Here is a 19,646-nt window from a genome sequence, read left to right as displayed (position 1 = left end):
ATTTAAATAAATTCAAGCTGAGAAAACATTTTTGAAAACTTGCAGTTGAAAAGGGTGACCACAACCATCACTGAATAGGATATGAGAGAATTCCTGCCATCCTTCTTAAAGTATACTGACAATTAAAAGCTGAACATAGCGCTGCCAAGTATCAGCATTGTTCTTTAAAAACACGCAATACAATATTCACTAAGTTTTCATCAAATGTTTTACAAATGGGAGGGAGATTCTGATCTTTTCTATAAACTGATTTTATTATAGGGGCATTTTACTGTTAGGTGATTCGTCTTGCTAGGAAAGTGCTTTCCTTCTTTCATCTTCAGATTGGACTGAGGCTTGTTTTAGGAGATTAACTTCAAGATTTTGGTTTTTTGGGTTCCTAGAGCTATCCAGGATAACTCTCCTCCCAGTTTCACAAGAAAAAGTGCCAGTGTTTGCGATGAGAAGTTTGAAAAGGCTATTATCAAACTCCAAAAAAAATACAGAACTTCTGCCTTATAATAACTTTTTAATACAGTATCAGAAAGATGCAAAAGATCTGCCTGGAGGCTGGCATTTAGCTATTGTGCTCTTTCAAATTAAATGACAGCTCGTACAGGCGTTCCAGGGCTAGGTGTAGAATCCTGTTATTTAAACATTGTCAAAGCTTGGGTTTAATTAACTCTAATTCAATGTAGTTTCCCCATCCTTGCATACTCTTCTCTGTCTTTCTTTCACTCCCTCTCTGTCTTTTCTTTCTGCTGGCCTTGAAAAGCTTCGGAGCGCCTGTCAGGGTTACAGTGTGATTTCAAATGCCTTCGTGCCTGTTGCTGGGTGGAAAGAAAATTACGTCCTGGCAGAGCAGCAACGAAGCATTTCATTGTCAGCCAGGAGATTTGAGTTGCAGGGTAAAGCTGGAGTGCTGCGTCCCAGCCTGGCTGCGGCTCTTCATGTTCCAAATGATGTTTGTGTGGTTTCGAAGGCAAACGGAGCCGCGCTGCTTCTCTGATTCAAAATTGTGGAGGGGGCATTTGTACTTCCAGAGCCAGAGTGAACACGTAGTTTGTCAACTTGACCATCAAATGAGGCGGCAGAGGTTGCACCATGCCTGTCCTCAAATTGTCGCAGGAAGGGCCGTTGTGCCTGCAGGGTCGGGGGCTCTGGGATCGCAGCGCATTGAGGATCACAGCCTGGCTGCGGCTGATGATGTGACCAGGGATGAGTAACAGCTCCTAAGAAAATCAGCCAGAAGCACGTGGCAGGGGATGGTGAAGCCATCAAGCGGTGGGGTGGCATAAACACATAAAGAGATCAGAATCTTCCATTGCCCTTCATTCAGTGCTCATTCAAATTATTATTTTTTGTCAGAAATAGTTCAGATTAAAGACAAGCTTTCCTGAATGCTTTTAAATAAATAAGTTGCCTCCTATTTGTATCTAGCTCTCTTTCTCCTCTTTTTGATATGCTACTGTGGTTCCTCAGTCTCTACGGGTATAGGAATTATTACTCTATTTCTTTAATGTGATTTTGGATGGCAAATATTCCTAGGCTCAGAATGGCGATTTTGTAATGAAAGTTGCACTAGAACAGGCCAGGAACAAAACAGCACCAACTGAGGTTTGCTTTTATGTAGCTACTATTCAAAAGCAGTCATCCAGCCTTTGGGTTATAACAGTTTTCCACCTCAGTTATGCCAAGACCAACAGCCTGGTTGACAAAAGTAAATCCCAAACTTCCTTCTCTTTCTGTTTTAATTCCCCTTTCCCTCTATGGATTCACTTCACATGCTTTTTCTTTCAGAGTTTTCTGAGCTTTTATGGCTTCAGAAGCCTCTTCCGTTGTTCCCGGTATCTTCCCGAATAATGAAAAAAGTCATGTGCTGATTTTCCCCAGACCAGGAGACATCTTTTTGCCCTAATCAGCTGCCAGCATATGCCTGATGTCCTTCATGCCAGTGGCTCCTGTCCCGAGTGCTCCCGGACCACGGGAAGCAATGCAGGCAGCCCTCAGCCATCTCTGCCTTTCAGTGGATGAAAATCAACCCAGCTGGATCAAAGGAGTTGAAAAATGCAGACGGCTGATCAAAGCTAATCAGCTAGCCTTCCTTTGTACTTAATCGAGAGAGATGGACAATCTTGGGGGAAACCCAGCTGTGCTGAAACAGATGTCCAAGGAAGTGAGAAGGCTTCCCCCCTGGAGGTGCCTGTCTCTGGCTGCGGAAGGAGCCTGGATAATGAAGTGAAGGCTAAAATGCCTTTTACACAGCTAAATGTAGATTTGATTCATTTCAGTCCAAAATATGTGCCCTGTGTAAAAATACGCAAATGTGTTTATCACAATTCAACTTCAATGAGCAGTATTTGGAGGAGTGCTCTCCTGTCCTCTACCTGAGGGACCGGCGAGCGCAAGGAAAGCAATTGCATCCTCAGCCGTCTGCTGCGATGCTAACAGGGGTGGACTGAAACAACTGTCAAAGCTGACACATCAAAGATCTTTCTAGCATTTCCCAACCTCAAAAAAAAAAGCAACCTGCTCAGATGTTTTCCTTAAATATGTTGTAGATTTTCCAAGAATGCCCCACTTCCCATATAAAAAAAAAAAAAAAGAATAAAGATTTTAATAAAGATAGCTCAGTTATTCTTCCATCACTCAAGGACAGCTGTGATTCTTCTTATTAAAAACATTGATCCACATGTAATGCCGCTAATAATAATGGGAAATAAGCCTGAGTTAACAATCTATATTGCCAGATGTATATTGTATATGTGAAGTTATAAACTTGAGAATAGGTATACAAAATAAATACTTCAACTTGAAATTGATAAAAGGGCAAGAATTGTGTTACTTTCCAGTCCAGTAGAAATGAATACGCATGTATAGTACATTGTTCTCCTTTGCTAGCTTTTAAAGCATGAAAAGCAATTTCAAGTGTAGTCTTGCTTTAATGCCATTTAGATTCCTCCCACATTAATGTCAGCGCCTTTCATGTGCGTGTGACTGTGTACAAAACGTGTTTCTAAAAAAGAAACTTGGTTCAGTTCTGGTTAAAAAAGTTTTGTTGTGTTACCACTATTGATGCAAACTTAAAATTTTCTATAGCTCCATGACAAAAATGCATTAAAGGTTTATTGCCAAAGTTTCTGCCACCCCATCATGGCCAATGGTTCCGGACAAGTGTGGTGCTTTGCTTTAGATGCCACAAGAGTGATTTAGAGCAGTTTGAGTCATTCATATCATGGCATCATAGAATGGTTTGGGATAGAAGGGACCTTAAAGATCACCTAGTTCCAACCCCCCTGCCATGGGCAGGGACACCTCCCACCAGCCCAGGTTGCTCAAAGCCTCATCCAACCTGGCCTTGAACACCTCCAGGGATGGGGCATCCACAGCTTCTCTGGGCAACCTGGGCCACTGCCTCACCACCCTCACAGTAAAGAATTTCTTCCTAATATCGCATCTAAATCTTTCCTCTTTCAGCTTAAAACTGTTACCCTTATCCTATCGTTACATCCCCTGATCAAGAGTTCCCCCCATCTCTCCTGTAGCCCCCTTTCAGCACTGGAAGCTGCTCTAAGGTCTCCCTGGAGCCTTCCCTTCTCCACGCTGAACAACCCCAATTCTCTCAGCCTGTCCTTGTACGGGAGGTGCTCCAGCCCTCTGACCATCTTCCTGGCCCTCCTCTGGACTCGCTCCAACAGGTCCATGTCCTTCTTATGTTGGGGCCCCCACAGATGAACACAGTACTGCAGGTGGGGTCTCACAAGAGCAGAGTAGAGGGGGAGAATCCCCTCCTTTGATCTGCTGGTGATGCTGCTGGTGATGCAGCCCAGGACACGGTTGGCTTTCTGGGCTGCAAGCGCACATTGCTGGGTGATGTTGAGCTTTTTATCTACCAGCACCCCCAAGTCCTTCTCTTCAGGGCTGCTCTCAATCCATTCTCCACCCAGCCTGTATTTGTGCTTAATGGAGACTTAAGCTGATGGGGCAAACTGTGCTGTACTGTGCCAGGGCTTCATTGTCATAGGTCCAAGTTCAGTCTAGTTGTAAGCGTGAGCCATTGGGACAGCTGGAATTCTTTCCCAAAGAGATGAACTATAAGCGTAATTAATAACAGCACCATCAGACCAGCCTGCACTTGGTCCTGAGCTAGTGATGCCCATGCATCACCACACTGTATTGTGCTGTTTTGCCATAGTGCCCTGGCTCTTTCAAAACCCCACGCTGCTACTCTGCGCTCCCTTTTGTGGTCCGGAGGTACCTGATGAGGTGGCGCAGGCATGAGCTTTGGGGCGTAGCACCTCAGGAGCATCACGTCATTCAGAACATGAACCGCATCCATCTGTGAGGAGGTGAGGAGGCAGTTTGCTTCGTGAACTCAGTGCTTTGATTAATCTATTCAAATATTAACATGCCTGGTGAGGTAGACCAAAATATCCTTTGGCTAAATAAATATTCATATGCTAACATCTGCCACAGCTGCATAGTTATAATTCTGTTTTTTTTCTGGAGGAAAAAAGTCTCTTTGAGGAAGGTCCAATGTAGCAGAGGGTTTCTCTCTTCATACCTGTCACTTAGGAAGTTGTGTAATTTTTTTAGATCTTTTATTCTTCCATTATTTTAGAGTTAGCCTGGTCTGTGAGGATTTAACTCCAACATAACCACTATTAATGTTCTTGGATCAGTTTTAGAATGTGCATGTGAGGTGGTATGTGTTTTTCACGATACAAAACAACCTCTTTGATCATTTGTAGGCTGGTTTCTGCCACTGGCACAGTCCTGAAACAACCCTGCTTTGCACAGTTAATAGTATCAGGTTTTCATTATGATCTTGACCTCTACCTTTGGCACTTAAAAACATGCCTTCCAGTTTCTATGGCTTGGCACAGTCCCTTGAAACTCCAAATCCTTTCTTTTTTTTTATTATTATTTTTTATTTTCTTGCTTTACAATCGTTATTTATAGTTACCGTGCTCCTAGATGTCTTTTCACTAGGTTTACTCCTGGCTTCACCCCTCTGAATTTTGCCTGTAAGTCTACTTGCCCCTCTTCATCCAAGAAAAAAAATCAAATAACCCAAAAATATAATCAGCAGCTTTGTTTGTCAGTAGATTCCATACAAATCTAGAGCAGCTGGCCTGTTACATATTAAAAAAAAAAAAAAAGACCTTTTTTTTAAGTGCAACATACTGGAGATCTTTGTGGCTTTCTGATTTTCGGCATAGGGAAGACATTGTTTTAGTGCACCACCAAATGTGTGAGTGTACAGCAACAATATTCTTTTTTTCTTTTCAAAAAGGACTTGAAAAGGATTGTTCTTTAAGTAGAGTCAAACAGAGTCTTTTATGGAATTCCTTTCTTCCCTTTTAGAAGCTCTGTGCGATACTCCGCAGTTCTTTTTAAAAAGTTATGTTCATTTTTCTCATTTATAGTTTGAATACTAACGGCCACGAAATAACTGGTTTGGGCTACTTTTTGGGTCCATCAACTACAGAGAAAAAACCATAAGAATAGCTGGAGTTCGCACTTCCAGTTCTGAACTCTGGCTTCTTTTATTTAAAACAGTGTTAAAGATTGGTGATAAAATGGTGTAAAATTTGTGTGATTAAGACAAGAACTGTATAGTCCCCTACAAAAGGGGATGTCTTATTTCTGTGTGAAGTTGTTATTGCAGACTATTCCCTGCAGAACAAGCAGAGATTTAAAGTTCCGATGAATGGCTGTTTTACAGGGTAGGTACTTTCCTTCCAGCTTTATCTTTTTAACCTTTGACATTACTTAGATTACTCAAAAGCAGTTTGACCCTATTATTTCAGGAGAAATCCTTGTTTTTCTTTATGACAAATTATAGATAGGTTAAATTTTCAAGAGGTGTTAAGTCCCAGGCTCAAAAGTGAGTTGGGCATTTTGAAAAATTTAATCTAAATTTCCTGGGGGTTTTTTTTATTATTATTTCTTAGAGGTCTTGCAGATAAGGACCCCAGAGCTGCTGCTTCATCTTCAGTTTTAATTTGCACTTACAGCGTTATGTATTTTTTAAAAAAAGTTACAGCCTACCCACATTAGACTTCAGTCTAGCAATTTAATGTCCTTAGGAATGCACTGAATTATCTTAATCACATTCTTCAATGATGTATTACTACCTTTAAAAAATACTGCTAGGAGAAAATCACAAGTGTGCAAAAGGGATTTGAAGAATAAAGACATAACAGTTAAAGGAAAAAAGGAAAATTAAACAAAATCCAAGACGTAAGTTAAGCTGACCAGAAAATTAACATTTAAAAGTGTCAGGAAATGAAGAAACAATGCTCCTTTGGTGGTATCGCAAGCACGTGTGTGTATAACTGTATGTATTGTACGGTACAGTAGTGGGAACCAAATTCTGTTCTCGGTTAAACTAGTGTTGGTTACAATTGGTAAACACTTGGTGTCACTTAAAAGGGCTTTGTAATCCATTTAACTGTACTAGTGACTGCCCAGCCGTTACTGAGTTAAAGCAAACTCTGATTATAGATAAATAGCTGCCGCCTGATGTAGTATTGAGAGTGTCTTCACTGAAATAAATTGTCCTTGAAACTATTTTTTGCTGTAAGACACGATTTCAATCAGAGTTTCTTCCAAACCACACTAATTAGAAAAGTCATTTAACCATCATTAACAAGGTACATATTTCCAGAATTTGTTATGAGAGATTATGTTGTTTCAAAATGTATTTTATATTTGTTATATCCAGTTTAACAAAATGTAAATAGCAAGTAGAGATGATAATTCATTAAGATATAAAATGGTCAAATACTCTATTTTCATTTTAGAATGTCATGCTTTTAATTATGTTGTTGCTTTTTAGCACCAGAGAAACATCCCGTTTTCTAGGTCAATGTTTCATATTTGTGTTATGATTAAAACAGTTTGACATTTTGAATAAAAATATACTAATTCGTTGTATTAATTAAAAATAATGACCTAGAAAAAATGCTTCCAAACTAACGTAAAGACGTCAGCGCAGTGAGACATGACAGTTGTGCCATATTGGCACTATTAATGACATTTTATTAAGCAATTTAAAATGTACATAGAAATGAAAAAAAACAAAATTAAGAACAAATTTCATTTTTAAAGCCTTTTATATATATGGAATTTTCGGTCCACAGAAAGGGTCACAGATACTTGCAAAGACAAAACCAACTTTTGAAATATTGACATTTCCTGTGAAACGTAAAGGGCAGCTTTTGCACAGGTAGATATTTGTTCTTTTTAAATACATGTTAGCCTTCTGCTGCCGGAGCGGGGAGAGGGCAACAACGCAAGAGGTGAAATCCCGAAGCCTTTGAAGTTTAGCCATAGATTTTTAATGAGTTTGTTTCCAGGGTTGTTCATTTGTACATATAAACTGCTAATACCGTATAGTTAATTAAAAGTACCACAATTTTCATAAATATGTATATGATATATGAAAATTAATGGTCTAGAGAAATGAGAAATAATAAACGAAATTATTATAATTATCTCTCCTGAAACTGATTCAGACACGCAGCTCCCACTGGTTGGAGACACCAGGTTCTACTCTGTGTCATAGGGCAAAATATCATTGAAGACAAAGTAAATAATCACCAACTGTTTTTTTCCTGAAGAATGGAAAATAAAAATTAAAAAGATCACAGATAATAAACGGTGGTTATTTCATTTCCAGTTCTGTTTGTTCCTTTTTGGAGATCTCATAACTGAATTTAAGGCTGCGAGAAAGCACCTGCCCTTTGAGAGGACCTCAAAGACATCCCTCTTCTCCAAATTAGGTCCAAGCCTTGCTCTAGTGTGTCACAAATTAGTAAAGTAGCTTATGGATGGACATCTATTTCCATTTTAAATTTGGCACCCTAGATTATATTCTAGTTTAAACTGAAGAAACAAATCAATGGGAATAAGACTTTCCCTAAGTCCAGTGTACCAAAGAAAGTTTCTACGGCATCTGCGTCAGCACGTTTCTGATTTTCATAGTGGGACAGACAAATCAATTCCCATCAAGAATCTTCTATGTGAATTAGATCCCGTTATTTCCAGTTTACCTAAAGCTGTAGCACGTCCGCTCTCCGGCACTGCACGGTTGCAGCAATGACTTTCAAAGATCGCTGTCAGCCCTTGATGTTTCCTACGTTTCCCTGTCTTTAATGCTCAGATTCAAAACTGGAAACAGTTAATGTTTTACTCTGCATATGGCTTTTCCGAAGAGTGCAAGTGGCTTTATGGACCCCTGTCATCCTGCAAACTACCGTTGGGGAGCTGTTGGTCTAGATATTGCGGTCATTAGCAAGAGAAGCTGCTAGTATCTTAAATTAAAATAGATCTTTGATTTCCCGCTAAGACGTCTAGAAAAGAAATTTACTTCAATTCTTTTGTAAGACTTTACAACTTTGTCTTCCCAGTGCAAGCTGGAGCCCTGGTGAGGCTGTCATTTGAACTGAAGCTGTATCGCAGCCTCTTTTGTTCTCTCCTCGCCTTAGATGCCTGCTCGCTGCCTGCTGGCTTGCGGGAACGAGCGGGATGACTTGTGGTGACAGCTGTAAAGTTGCGGATGGGAGCAGAGAGAGGAAAAAAGCCCTTGTTCGGTTAGGAGGGGTTTTATATCTCTCTGTTTCCATAACTACACAGAAGGAGAAAAACATGCTTCTTTCATGCTTGTCTAGATTCAAAATTGCCTGTTGTCATCCTTTCATGGGTTCAGCACCTTTGCGGGTTGGTCTTAGTAGCATTTTCGGCTTACGAAATGATTGTGAGATTTGTATATTGCCTTCACAGTTGAAATTTTGACTTAATCACCATGTTTTCTGAGGTGCCTCTTTGTTTTCGTTTGTATTTGAAATGTTTTAGCCAAGTCTTATCGTCAACCGTCTTCACTATGTGAAAGCCATTCAGCTCACAAAATAGTCTTTATAAGCTCGCTTAATTCTTAGAGAGCCCATAAATTTTAATACTCATTAAATATATCTGTGTCCTTTAATCTCAACAGACTGCTTTAAAGTGTCTTCTTTTTTTTTTTTTTTTTTTTTATTCTGAGTTTGGTAAGGCACCTACTTCCTGATGACTTATTCCTCTGTGAATATAATATTTGCAGTTAAATGGTTTCTTACATTATTGGCCAGTCACAGCTCATATTCTCTTGCCATACTGTACAAACTCACTATTCAGGCAACACAGATACTAGGAAGCTACTTTGCTGGGATTTATACAAAAATATTTAATATTAAAACAAAACCCTTCAAAAAATTTGTTTTAAAAAAAAAAAAAAAAAAAAGAGTTTGCCCTATTAAGGGGAAACATGAGTTAGGCAGAAGTGAGGGCCACATTTTACAAAATATTTCCTGAACAGCTGCAACCCTGTTACAGTATGAAAACTGCAGTTCTTATAAAAGAAGGGGAAAAATAAAGTCTTTCACTTCTTTGGGACAGGTATAATCTAGACATTTGAAAATGTTGTAAGTAGGGAGATGTTCAAAGAAAATCTGACACAAATTATGGCTTTTTTAATGTGTGTTACCATGTTCCAAAGCTAAAAACCACGCAGAAATTAGAGGACTGTTTCTCTGAGCCCAAGCTGCCTCCCCAGCTCATTCCTGATCCTCCCGCTTTCCCCTGCTACCACTGCCGGCTTTTCTGCCTTCAGATGTCTCTGCAACCATGCCGCAGTTCATGGGGTACAAAAAATAGCTTACTTAGCATTTTTTTCCAAACCTGTTGTTGTTATTTTTGATTATGAGGGAAGTTTACAACCTTGTATTTCTTACTACTGTTATTTCTTCCGTAACCATGCACGGACACGAGTGCAGCCGCTGACGCACGCTGAAGCTGTGGCGCAGGGAACCAGTTGTTGCAGAAGAGTTGCTGGGTTGCAGAATATCCCAAGGGAGAGCCTAGAGTTGTCTGGCACCATTTTCATTTTTTTAATTTTGCATTATTTGATTACACTTATCTATTCTGATAGTGTAATGAATCACTGGCTCTCATTGTAGAGACACAGTCTGTACCAAAAGAACAGTTCTCTGTCACGTGAGATGCCCACTGGACCAAGAGATGCTGTCACATGCATTCAACCCCAGGCATGACATACGCCTGGTACTAAGCCATCCACTGAGTATATAGGCCTAAATGCTTAGATTTAGTACTTTATTATTTTTAGATGATGTGTTATATCTTCTGAAAGGGTGAGATTTCAATGCCAAACATTTGAGTTGGTTTTATTTGCTTTCATTAGGCATCATATACTGCGGTATATGAATGTTAGAAAATAGATGTGTTACCACTGGTCAGTAATCATGGATTTATTTCAAAGAATTGTGTTGATTACTCTTATATACATTTTAAGAAAAAATTAAGTCCTGCCCCTGTTGAAACCGGGCAGCACTGCCTTTGTTTAAAATGGGCAGAGGATACCACACCCCCTCCCCAGCTCCTTGCTAATTAATGTGTGTTAAGTCCTTTGAAGTGTTTGATTGACAGGTGTTGCACCTTACAGCTATATCAGCTTTTTTGGTTTTGTTTTTTATTTACTCCAATAAGTACATGCAATTTGTGTTGGATGCATCACTGATTTATTTTCAGAAACCTGTCTTTTCTTATTTTCTTATTTCAGAAAACAAGCGTTTTGTTTGCCAGCTGTACATAGACACATGCATGCGACTGGCTGCTGTTAATACCCAGTTCGCAGCTTTTGTTCCTACACCGCTAAAACTGGACAGCGTTTGACTGTTGCTGACATGTCGGGGAGCCTGTTGATTACACTATTGGTTTCACAGATGGGTGCTTCTTGTTCAAAGCTTTCCAAACTAGGAAACGTTTAGCTAATGCCTTGCACTACATAAAGAGATCAAAAAGGTCTAAAAGCTATCTGCTAGTCTTCTGCTACAAGCAATTAGGATAATACCGAATCTATCCCAGATCACGTAGTAATAAATATTTTAGCCTTCCCTTAAGTGTGTATTGATATTCAGGGCTGCCTGCTGGTAAATAAAACAATCAGAACTAAATTTCTCTTTGAATCTGGGCTATTCTGCATTTGCAGCGCTCACGGATTTTTTTTTTTTCCCCCCTTCTCTTTCTGCCTGTCTCTCTCTCTCATTTTGTCTCCAGAGAAAATTATTGTCTGCCTGGAAATCAAGTTACAGTGGTAACTGAAATAGTGGCATGTTATATCTGGAACAGGGGGCCTGGCTGGCAATTTGCTGGGATCCCCTGGGGTTTGTTTGCCTTGGCCAATATGGAACAGGCTGCAATCAATTTTATATTTAATCAGGGGTGAATCCTAGGGAAAAAAAAAAAAAAAAAAAAACGAGCAGATCCTGATACAGGAAACTGCATCTTTATCTCAGCATCTCAGTGGGTATTTTTATGCTGGATCCTTTGGCCTTGCTGCTTGTCCTTACGTGGATCACAGTCTGTGTTGGAAAACAAAAGAGATCAGATTGTCTCCATTTTTTTTTTTCCTCATTCTTTGCATCCATATATGTAATGTAAATGCAGTTCATTTTCAAAGCCAGTCACATATGCTCGCTGTGCATTTGTAACCCTGTATGATTATAAATTAGCAGGTGTGGATACCATAGAAGACTTGACTTTATAAATCAAAGTAACAAAGGCATTCTAGCCCCCAAACTCCCTTTTTTATTATTTTCATTCATAATTGTTTTACTAAAATATCACCAAAGTTGCATTTAAGGTAGATTTTCTAGAAATTAGGGGTGTTGTTCATCTCTAATTATAGTCAGAAAATATGTTGAAATAGTTCTACAGGCTAGTATAGGGAAATACCAACTCTGTAATGTGTGAAGGCATCCTTGAGGTACCTCCTAATGTCAGTTCTAGTGATGATAATAGCCTGAAAATTGGTTTCAAAACATGTTATGGTGACTTTCTTAAGTTTTTAATATATTTAGAAAAGCTCCATTTACACGTAGCATTGTAGTTGTCTTCCCGAAATGAGTAATCACCACAGCTGACTTTGTTGGTGCTTTCTCATGATAGTAAGGTGAGAAGAATTTGTCTATGTGAACAACGAAAAATTATTTAGCGCCATGGGGCATCTCATTGTCAACAATCCTTTGAGTAGAATTATCATATACAGCCACATATGTGTTGTTCAGTGTGGGATTTAAAAATATTTTCCCACTCTCCAGCATATGTTACTGTTTTCTTTAGCAGCACAGGTGTGTAACAGTGTCAACAAGACTGAGACCTAGACAGGTTGGTCTGCACTACAAAGTCCTACTGCCGTGGCTGTATCAGCTCAGAGGACGACAGCTTCACACCTTGCGTTTCACATTGCTGTGCTGACAAAACCCAGCAGAAGATGACTCTCGTTGCCTTTTGTTCCGAGGTTGGTGTAACTGTGCCAGCAGTGATACCTCTCCACCAGCATATGCTCCATCTTCACTAGGGTGTGTAGCCGGGTAGCAGAGACTCTGCAGGGCACAGCCTCGCTGAGCCTGTGCGTTGGGGCTGTAGTGCTCCTATAGTCACTGTTGAGCTTTTCTCAGTTTCTGTGGCTCAAGGGCAGAAGGCAAAATGTTCAGGAGGTGACCACAAGCAGCCAAGCATTTTCAGGTGCCTTTGGAGCAAGATGTCATCCTGTGGAAGCTCCGTAATCAATACAGATTGGGAGAGAAGGGCAGGGCACACCAGTATCACACAGTCAGTATGCTGCACCTCCACCCCAAGCCATTAGCAGCCTTGGCACTTTACAGTACAGAGCAAGAGTATTTTGCCACTTGTCTGCCTCCTTCATCTCACCGATAAAGGATCCTTGTATAGGTGAGTCCCATCCCCTTCTCCTTCTGCTCTTGATGAAGAAGTTCAGCTGGAATTGAGATCCAATAGGAAAAAGGATGAAAGTATTCAACAGATTCTCACCTTTTCTGAGAGGGGGGAAAAAAAAATAAAAAGCATCTGTTCTCAACTACTTCTCTAATTTCCCTTGGTAATCCCTGGGGAGGGACAGCCATGGTAGGGCATCCTGCCTGGCTGAGCAGGCAGCATGGGCTGGGTTGTGCAAGAGATGTGCAGCCATCTCTATTTGACTGCAGAGGCAGTCCAGACAACCAGATATATAATTTTTAGGGTCCAGGAAGGAAAGTGAAGATCACAGGGTAGTATCTGAGACATTCTCATCTGTGAATGACTCCCACCAGGCTTGGCTCTTTCCTCCTCTTCTCTATTACTATTTAATTTCAGGCCAAAAGAGAATGAGGGACCTACTTCTTGTCCTCAGTCCCAAGGAGGAAGCTGTTCTCCAGAGGTCTGTACTTGTCTTCACACCACATGGAAGCCGCCATAGTCAATGGTGGATTGTCAGTTGGGAAATAACTAACCCCTGGCCCCATATATGGGTGTAGCAGTGAGAAGAAAGAGAGATTTGTCAAAACTGGTGAAAAATCATGAATGCTTGTGTGGTACACCATGGTACACACTTGCCCGTCGCTCATAAGTCCTATTTGACTGCTAGGTCTTTTGCTTCATAATTTAATTTCTTGTAGCTATGCATGTTCTGCCACTGTCTATCAAAATGGGCAGGTGTGTGCAGTCCTGCAGTTCAGGGTTAAATGCTTGTTTTACATAACTAGAGCGTAACCTTGGGAATTAATCTCGTTACTTACTAAGGCAAGAAGGTAACCGCATTTACCTTCTGGTAACTTTTCTGGCTTTCCCACATTTTCTGTCCCAACCAGGAAAGCATGGAGCTCTCTGGGAAAGCACTGGGCTCTTGCATGTTCATCATAAGAAAAATGAGTGATGTTTCATCAATTACGCGTTGCCGTTTTATAATAGGCTAGTTTTTCCAAGCAAATTTTTAAAAATGCTGTTTGTAAAAAATGTTCTTCCATATTTCACATCTCATTGTATTTCAGATCTTGATGACCCTTTTTAAAGCCTTATATACTAGAATTTAAGTAAAGAGTTCTCATTAAAAGTGGAAATAAACTTGAGAGGTTGTGCCACAGGAGTGTGCATTTAGAGAGGATCTTTGGCTGGGTATCCAGTCTCCATTGGGCTTGAAGTAGAGAATAAATAAACTTGGGGAATAAGTTCCTTGTTCATTTTTACTTCTGATTGTAAGTAATTTAAAAAAGAGATTCACTATATCATTTCTGTTCCCTTTACTCAATCTACACAATTGCGCAGTTGTTCTTGATCCTACATTTGATCCAAGGCTTGTGGGCTCTTCAGTTTAATTTGTAATTTGTCCATTAATTAAGAGGGAGAAAATGTAGTGTGATGGGTGGAGCTGGGGACCAGGAATCAAAGCTTCTGAGTTCTTGCTGGCTCTGTTCCTGACCTGAGGAAAGTTACTTACACCTTCTGGCTCATATTGTCTCTGGGATTCTCAATATAATTATATTTAAATGCCCCCAAGCAATGATATGAAGGCTGATAATAGCAAGATAGAAAGCAGTTCCTTTCACAAGCTCCACAGAGATGTTCAGTTGCGGGTTTCAGGTCAAGTCCCCTTTAGGCTCTACCACTATGTGGCTCATATAATTGTGGAAGAACATGGAGGGGGAGGTCTATTGTGTGCTTCTTTATGAGGAAAACGTTCAACTGCTCTTTAACTAAGAATGATTTAGCATGATTTAGCGATGAAGACAGAAAGGACTGGCTTGGTTTCTGCAGTAACGCGTGTGTGCACCTGGGGCAGGAAGGAAAGTCCCTTGCACTATGGATGCCAGAGCATTTGTGGTCATTCACTGAGGAGAGGGAACGTCAGTGCCCACCCTGCTGAAACCTGGCACCTTTACTGTCCTTGCACTTCATTTTTACCTGGAGCTCCTTAAAAAACAAAAATCAAATTTAAAAAAAAAAAAAAAAAAAAAGAAAAAAACCCTTTGTAAGAACAAAGAAACCAGAGGAATAAATAACCACTAGGAGATTCCCAGCACATCCCTTTCTGAAGGTTACAGGAAATTCCTTTTGTTAGAGGAAAGGCTGAAAATCAGGAGGAGCCCAGAAGAGGGACTAGCAGGAGACAGCTGAGATCATTTTTCACTACTAGGACTGCGCTGTGTTGTCTCTCCTTTTACAACTCATTGGCAGGCATTATTACCTGGTGAAAAAATTTGTTTTGCAACTCATCCTGAGTCCTCATAAATCATTAATGCCTGGCTAGGCACAGTGTGAGCATTACAAATACTCTGAGAATAAGGGCCCATTCTGATATAACCTTGTGTCCAATACTAATGCCTGCTAGTTATTTAGTAATACAAAGGAGCCTCCGCGAGGAAGATCGATGAATCAATGCAGTCTCCTGACTTCCTTCTCCTCTCCACCTGCCTCTTCTCTTTCTAGTTCAGAAACTGAGCTACAAAAAACAGGACTGTTGGTAGTCATCTCTCTGTGGAGAGCCCTAGAACAAGGCAGGGGCACAAGGAGGGAATTACGGCCTCCGAATGTCTATAGGAAAAAGAGGAGCTTCGCTTTCTGATTAGGGCTTGTTCTGATTTCTGGGGTTTTATGAGCTAAATTGCACGACTGCTCTAGACCTGTGTTTTCCGGTTTGCATCCCTTAATGAATGCACAGAGTATAAAGCACACTGAAGTGTGTCAAGAGCACAGAGAGAAACTGTGCCCAGGAACCACAGGACCAGCTGTAATTAAAGGGTGCTCAGTAAAGTCCGAGTAATCAGCCAATTACCTGGGGGAGCCGTTTGGGGACTTGGATGCTCAAAGCAGCTCTCACAATGCTGGAGATAGCACAGAGAGCTCAACATCTATAGCTGTGGTGGCTGAACTTCGTGTCTTGTTATTTGGCAATCTTGGCCACAGTCATGAGTTCAAGGATGGTCTTTATTGTCCTGCTTACCCTGAGCTCACCTCCGAAAACCCCCAGCCTATTCAGAGTACAGCTAAACTCTGTTTCCTCTTCTGGAACACAAGATGCATCTATACAGTTGCTGTTCGTAGTTGTGCCCTTTGAACACTAGAATAATTAATCATGAGCTTTAAAAGGAGGAAGTGGAATGAGGCAAGATGGAAGTTGGCCCCTGTGTTAAGCGTATTCTTAAACTTGTATGACTGAGTCTTGGTTGGAGCCCTTGTCGTGAAAGGCTTCTGCAAGGAAGGTTGTAAAGCCACAGAAACTGAAGAAAAAGATCTTGAATAGGAACTTAGGAAAAGTGCAAATGGGGATGGAGGACAATATTTGGGCAAATTTGAAAAGGGGAATGACAGAAAACAAAAGTGAAATTAAGTAGAGGGTAAGAGAGTATCAGAAAGTTTAGAGGGAAAAGTAGCTGTCTTTAAGGCATGAAATGACAGAAAATTGGTCAGGAGGAGAATGTAGTTGCTGTAAGTAAAAGTGGGAACATGGACCAAGACACACACACAAAAAAAGTCATTCGTATGTGAAAAGGGACAGAAAAACACTTCCTCAACAATCACCTCCAAAAATATGCAACTAAGAAAGCACCTGATGCTGCTGTTCCTGTGAAACCAGAGACCTTAGTCACTTCGCCCCTAAATGAGGCAGAACACCCCTTGTGTCCAGAGCATCCTTGGTCTCTAAGGCCTGAAGCATCATGGTCAAGTCAGACTTTAGGCATCACACCTCCAACAAAAGCCTGAAACTTTCCTGCAGAAGAGTGAACATTCAGATCTCGTTTTAAATTTTGCTCAAAATGAATGATTGTACTTCAGCTCAGATGAATTTGTTGAGAATAGTCCCTGCTATAGCACCGACAGGACAGAGTGGTTTATTTTCCCCTATTAGAGATCTGACACAAGCCTGCTGTTGTTTCTGTGCCCTCTCTAATGATCTGCTTGCTCTCTGGAGAGCACTGACCCATTTCAGCACAGAATAATTAGCCTTTCAGACACTACTGTGTTTCCATTAAATAGACATAAATGTGCAAGGTGACATTTATTTACTTAGGCCTGAAAAATGTGCACCACAGATGTTGGGGCTTGGGAGAACTTTAATTTCTTTTCATGCAGCAGTTGTATATTTGCATGCTTTCATGTTTAACCACTCGTGCTTCACTGAAACGACTCCTGTTGAGTTTCATTGGGGAAGAAGGAGAACACAAAGATTATTTGGGTCTTCATTTCACCGATAGGCCCTTTGGGGCAGCCCGGTGCCCAAGCCCAACAGTGGCATTAAACACAGTTATAGTTACATGCTCTTCAGGTCCCTTTTACTCTGTGTAAGAAGGAACTCCATGTAAAGAACTGTTGTTGATTTACAGATCTGTCTGAAGAGGAATGTGTTCAGGGTGTTACACTGAGAAAATGAGAACCTTGACCTATTGCAAACATAAAATAAAACCAAAATCCTTTAGTATTTAAAATCAGCTCTTTTATCATCTTGATCACTGGCTTCTGAACTGCCAGGCTAGTGCCCAGGTGAAAAGTATATTATTCATTTTGATAGCCACTTTGGTCTGCAAAGTTGGAGGAGAGTCTTGCCCTTAAAAGTCCAGCCAGTATATAAAACATGTAGGTTGCTTAGTAGTTCACATCCACACATGAAGACGTGGCATGCTATTATTTCATTCTGTTAGTACCGATAGGCTTTATAGAGGGAGGCATCATGCAAGGTAGGTGCTTTATTGCAGGATGGAAACACTTTCATAAGGTTATTTTAATCATTATGATTCTTTCATGATGTGTGAAAGTTGATTGTTGCTGTAAATGAAGCCATTGAAGGCTAAAAAATAAAAATGCTGTGATGGTAAAAATCCTTGGAGTGCAAAAAATGGGAATTGCTATAAAAGGCAGTAATTTATTCTCTGCATGAGATTATTTTTTATCATGAGGATGCTTTTAAGCTAATGCTGAAACATATACAATTGCAGTCTATATAGCTGAGGTATATTGCAAGATGCAGTGATAATTTGGCTAATTTTTTGTGCACTGTAATTTATATATTATTTAGAAGTATTATTTTATTCTGTTAACTGAGAGGCTTAACACGTTTTTACTATGCTAAGGATAAGTTATTTTTGCAGGTTTTGTGGTTTTATTATTTTGACCCATATCCAGTTCATATTGCATCATAATACCATATTTTTACTACTATTATTCTAGTATGTTCAAAACTTATTTGCATTTGGATAGAAATTCATTAGATGTTGATTTTTATTATAACAAATTATTTTAACTTTTCTGTGATAATGCATTCTCTGTGTTTCTGATTTGCTGATGCTGAAATATTTTGGTTTTGTTTTTAACCTTTACAAATTTAGGATTGTTTTTGCTTTTTTTCTGTATATATATTTCAGTTGTTTAGACCTACTGGTTCCTGCTTTTTTCTTTTTCTTATTTTAATATGTTATGTTCGTAACTTCTGTCTGTGTTGAGCCAATCTTACCGACAAAAATATCAGTTGTTTCCTGTTTCTCTACTTCTTTACAAAAAAAAATTTAAATAAAAAGTAAAAATAAAAAACTCTTAATGGGAACCCTGGCACTGTCTGTCTTCTCTGTTCTGCAGAAATGTTGAAGGAGTTGAACCAGCAACGCAGAGCGAAAGAGTTTACAGACCTGAAAATTATTGTTGAAGGCAAAGAGTTTGAAGTCCACCAAAATGTTCTAGCTTCCTGCAGCTTGTATTTCAAGGACCTGATTAAAAGGTTTGCCTTCCTTCCAGCTGTGATCTGCTCTGTTCTTTTGTAGGGCGCATTTGTGTCGCTTTTTTTTTCCTCCCCTCTCTTGCAGGTTTATGAAGATTGAATCTCCTGTCACAGAGCCAGTAGCCATTCTTTCCACCTCCTCTGAATGTATTTCCAAACTGAGACTCAGACCCATTTGTTACACATCTGACTCGTACAGTGTAATTATTTCTGATCAGTAGAGGCTGGTTTTGGCCGAAGAAAGTGTTCCTCCACTGAGAGATCTAAGTTTTAAACACAATTGCTAATGGTGATTCAGACCACAACTAAAAACCATTGCTGTTGATGTTTTCAAGGGACTCTGTCACATAATGACAAAAGTTTGTCCTTTGGGCTACAATAAGCCATCAGTGTTCTGGTGAACAATGCTGAGACACCATGCTAATAAAGCGTTCGAGTATCGTAATCCCTTCACCCTGAAATCTATGTTAAATGCTTTTGTGTATGGGATTGATATTTTTATTATTTGGGGACTTTTAAAAGAAGAAAAGACAACTGCTGAATTTCTCTAGAAAAGACTGGAAACAAGATGATTTTCTGGTCAAAAGACAGCTTGGTCTGCATGTTAGACTAAGGGTAGTTTTTTCCTACAAACACTCTAGCTTAGAGTAGGTACAATATGTACATTTTTTAAACATCATGTCTCCACCTTCGCATTTTCCCCCCTCTGTTTCTAGCTGATTGATTCTAAACAGTGCATGATAATCTTTTTTTTCCATTACATTGATTTTTCAATTTGTATGCTTCATATACTCGCATAGGAATAAATTGGTACTCTCGTATTATTAGTAAGTTAGAGTAGCAAGTAGGGAGAAAAAAACCATGAGGATAACTTTCATTTTTCTCTCAATCATCAGCAAATTAATGCAGCTGCTGATTTTGCCTTGCAGTATTTTCCTGAGCAGACTGAGCCTGGACTGTGCTAAAAAATGGGATTAAAGAACATTTTGCTTGCTTCAAATCCTGTGTTTAAATTTTGCCAACTAACACAATAGTGACTGTATTTTATTTCAGGATGGCATAT

General features: G+C 39.9%; 1 protein-coding gene across 1 annotated transcript in view; it reads left to right on the top strand.

Moving 5' to 3' along the window:
* Positions 1–18,446: 18,446 nt before the first annotated feature.
* Positions 18,447–19,646, top strand: part of KLHL29 (kelch-like family member 29) — a gene marked incomplete at its 3' end in the record, with an annotated part of 51,079 nt that continues 49,879 nt past the window's right edge. Inside the window, exon 1 of the mRNA XM_010082058.1 lies at positions 18,447–18,583. Coding sequence (XP_010080360.1) covers positions 18,447–18,583 — 137 coding nt within the window. The remainder of the gene's footprint in view (positions 18,584–19,646) is intronic.

Source organism: Pterocles gutturalis, unplaced genomic scaffold (genome assembly GCF_000699245.1).
Source record: "Pterocles gutturalis isolate BGI_N339 unplaced genomic scaffold, ASM69924v1 scaffold11839, whole genome shotgun sequence".
In the NCBI taxonomy this organism is placed as follows: domain Eukaryota; kingdom Metazoa; phylum Chordata; class Aves; order Pterocliformes; family Pteroclidae; genus Pterocles; species Pterocles gutturalis.
Note: the sequence above shows the minus strand (reverse complement) of the source record. Positions and strands in the feature narration are given on the sequence as shown.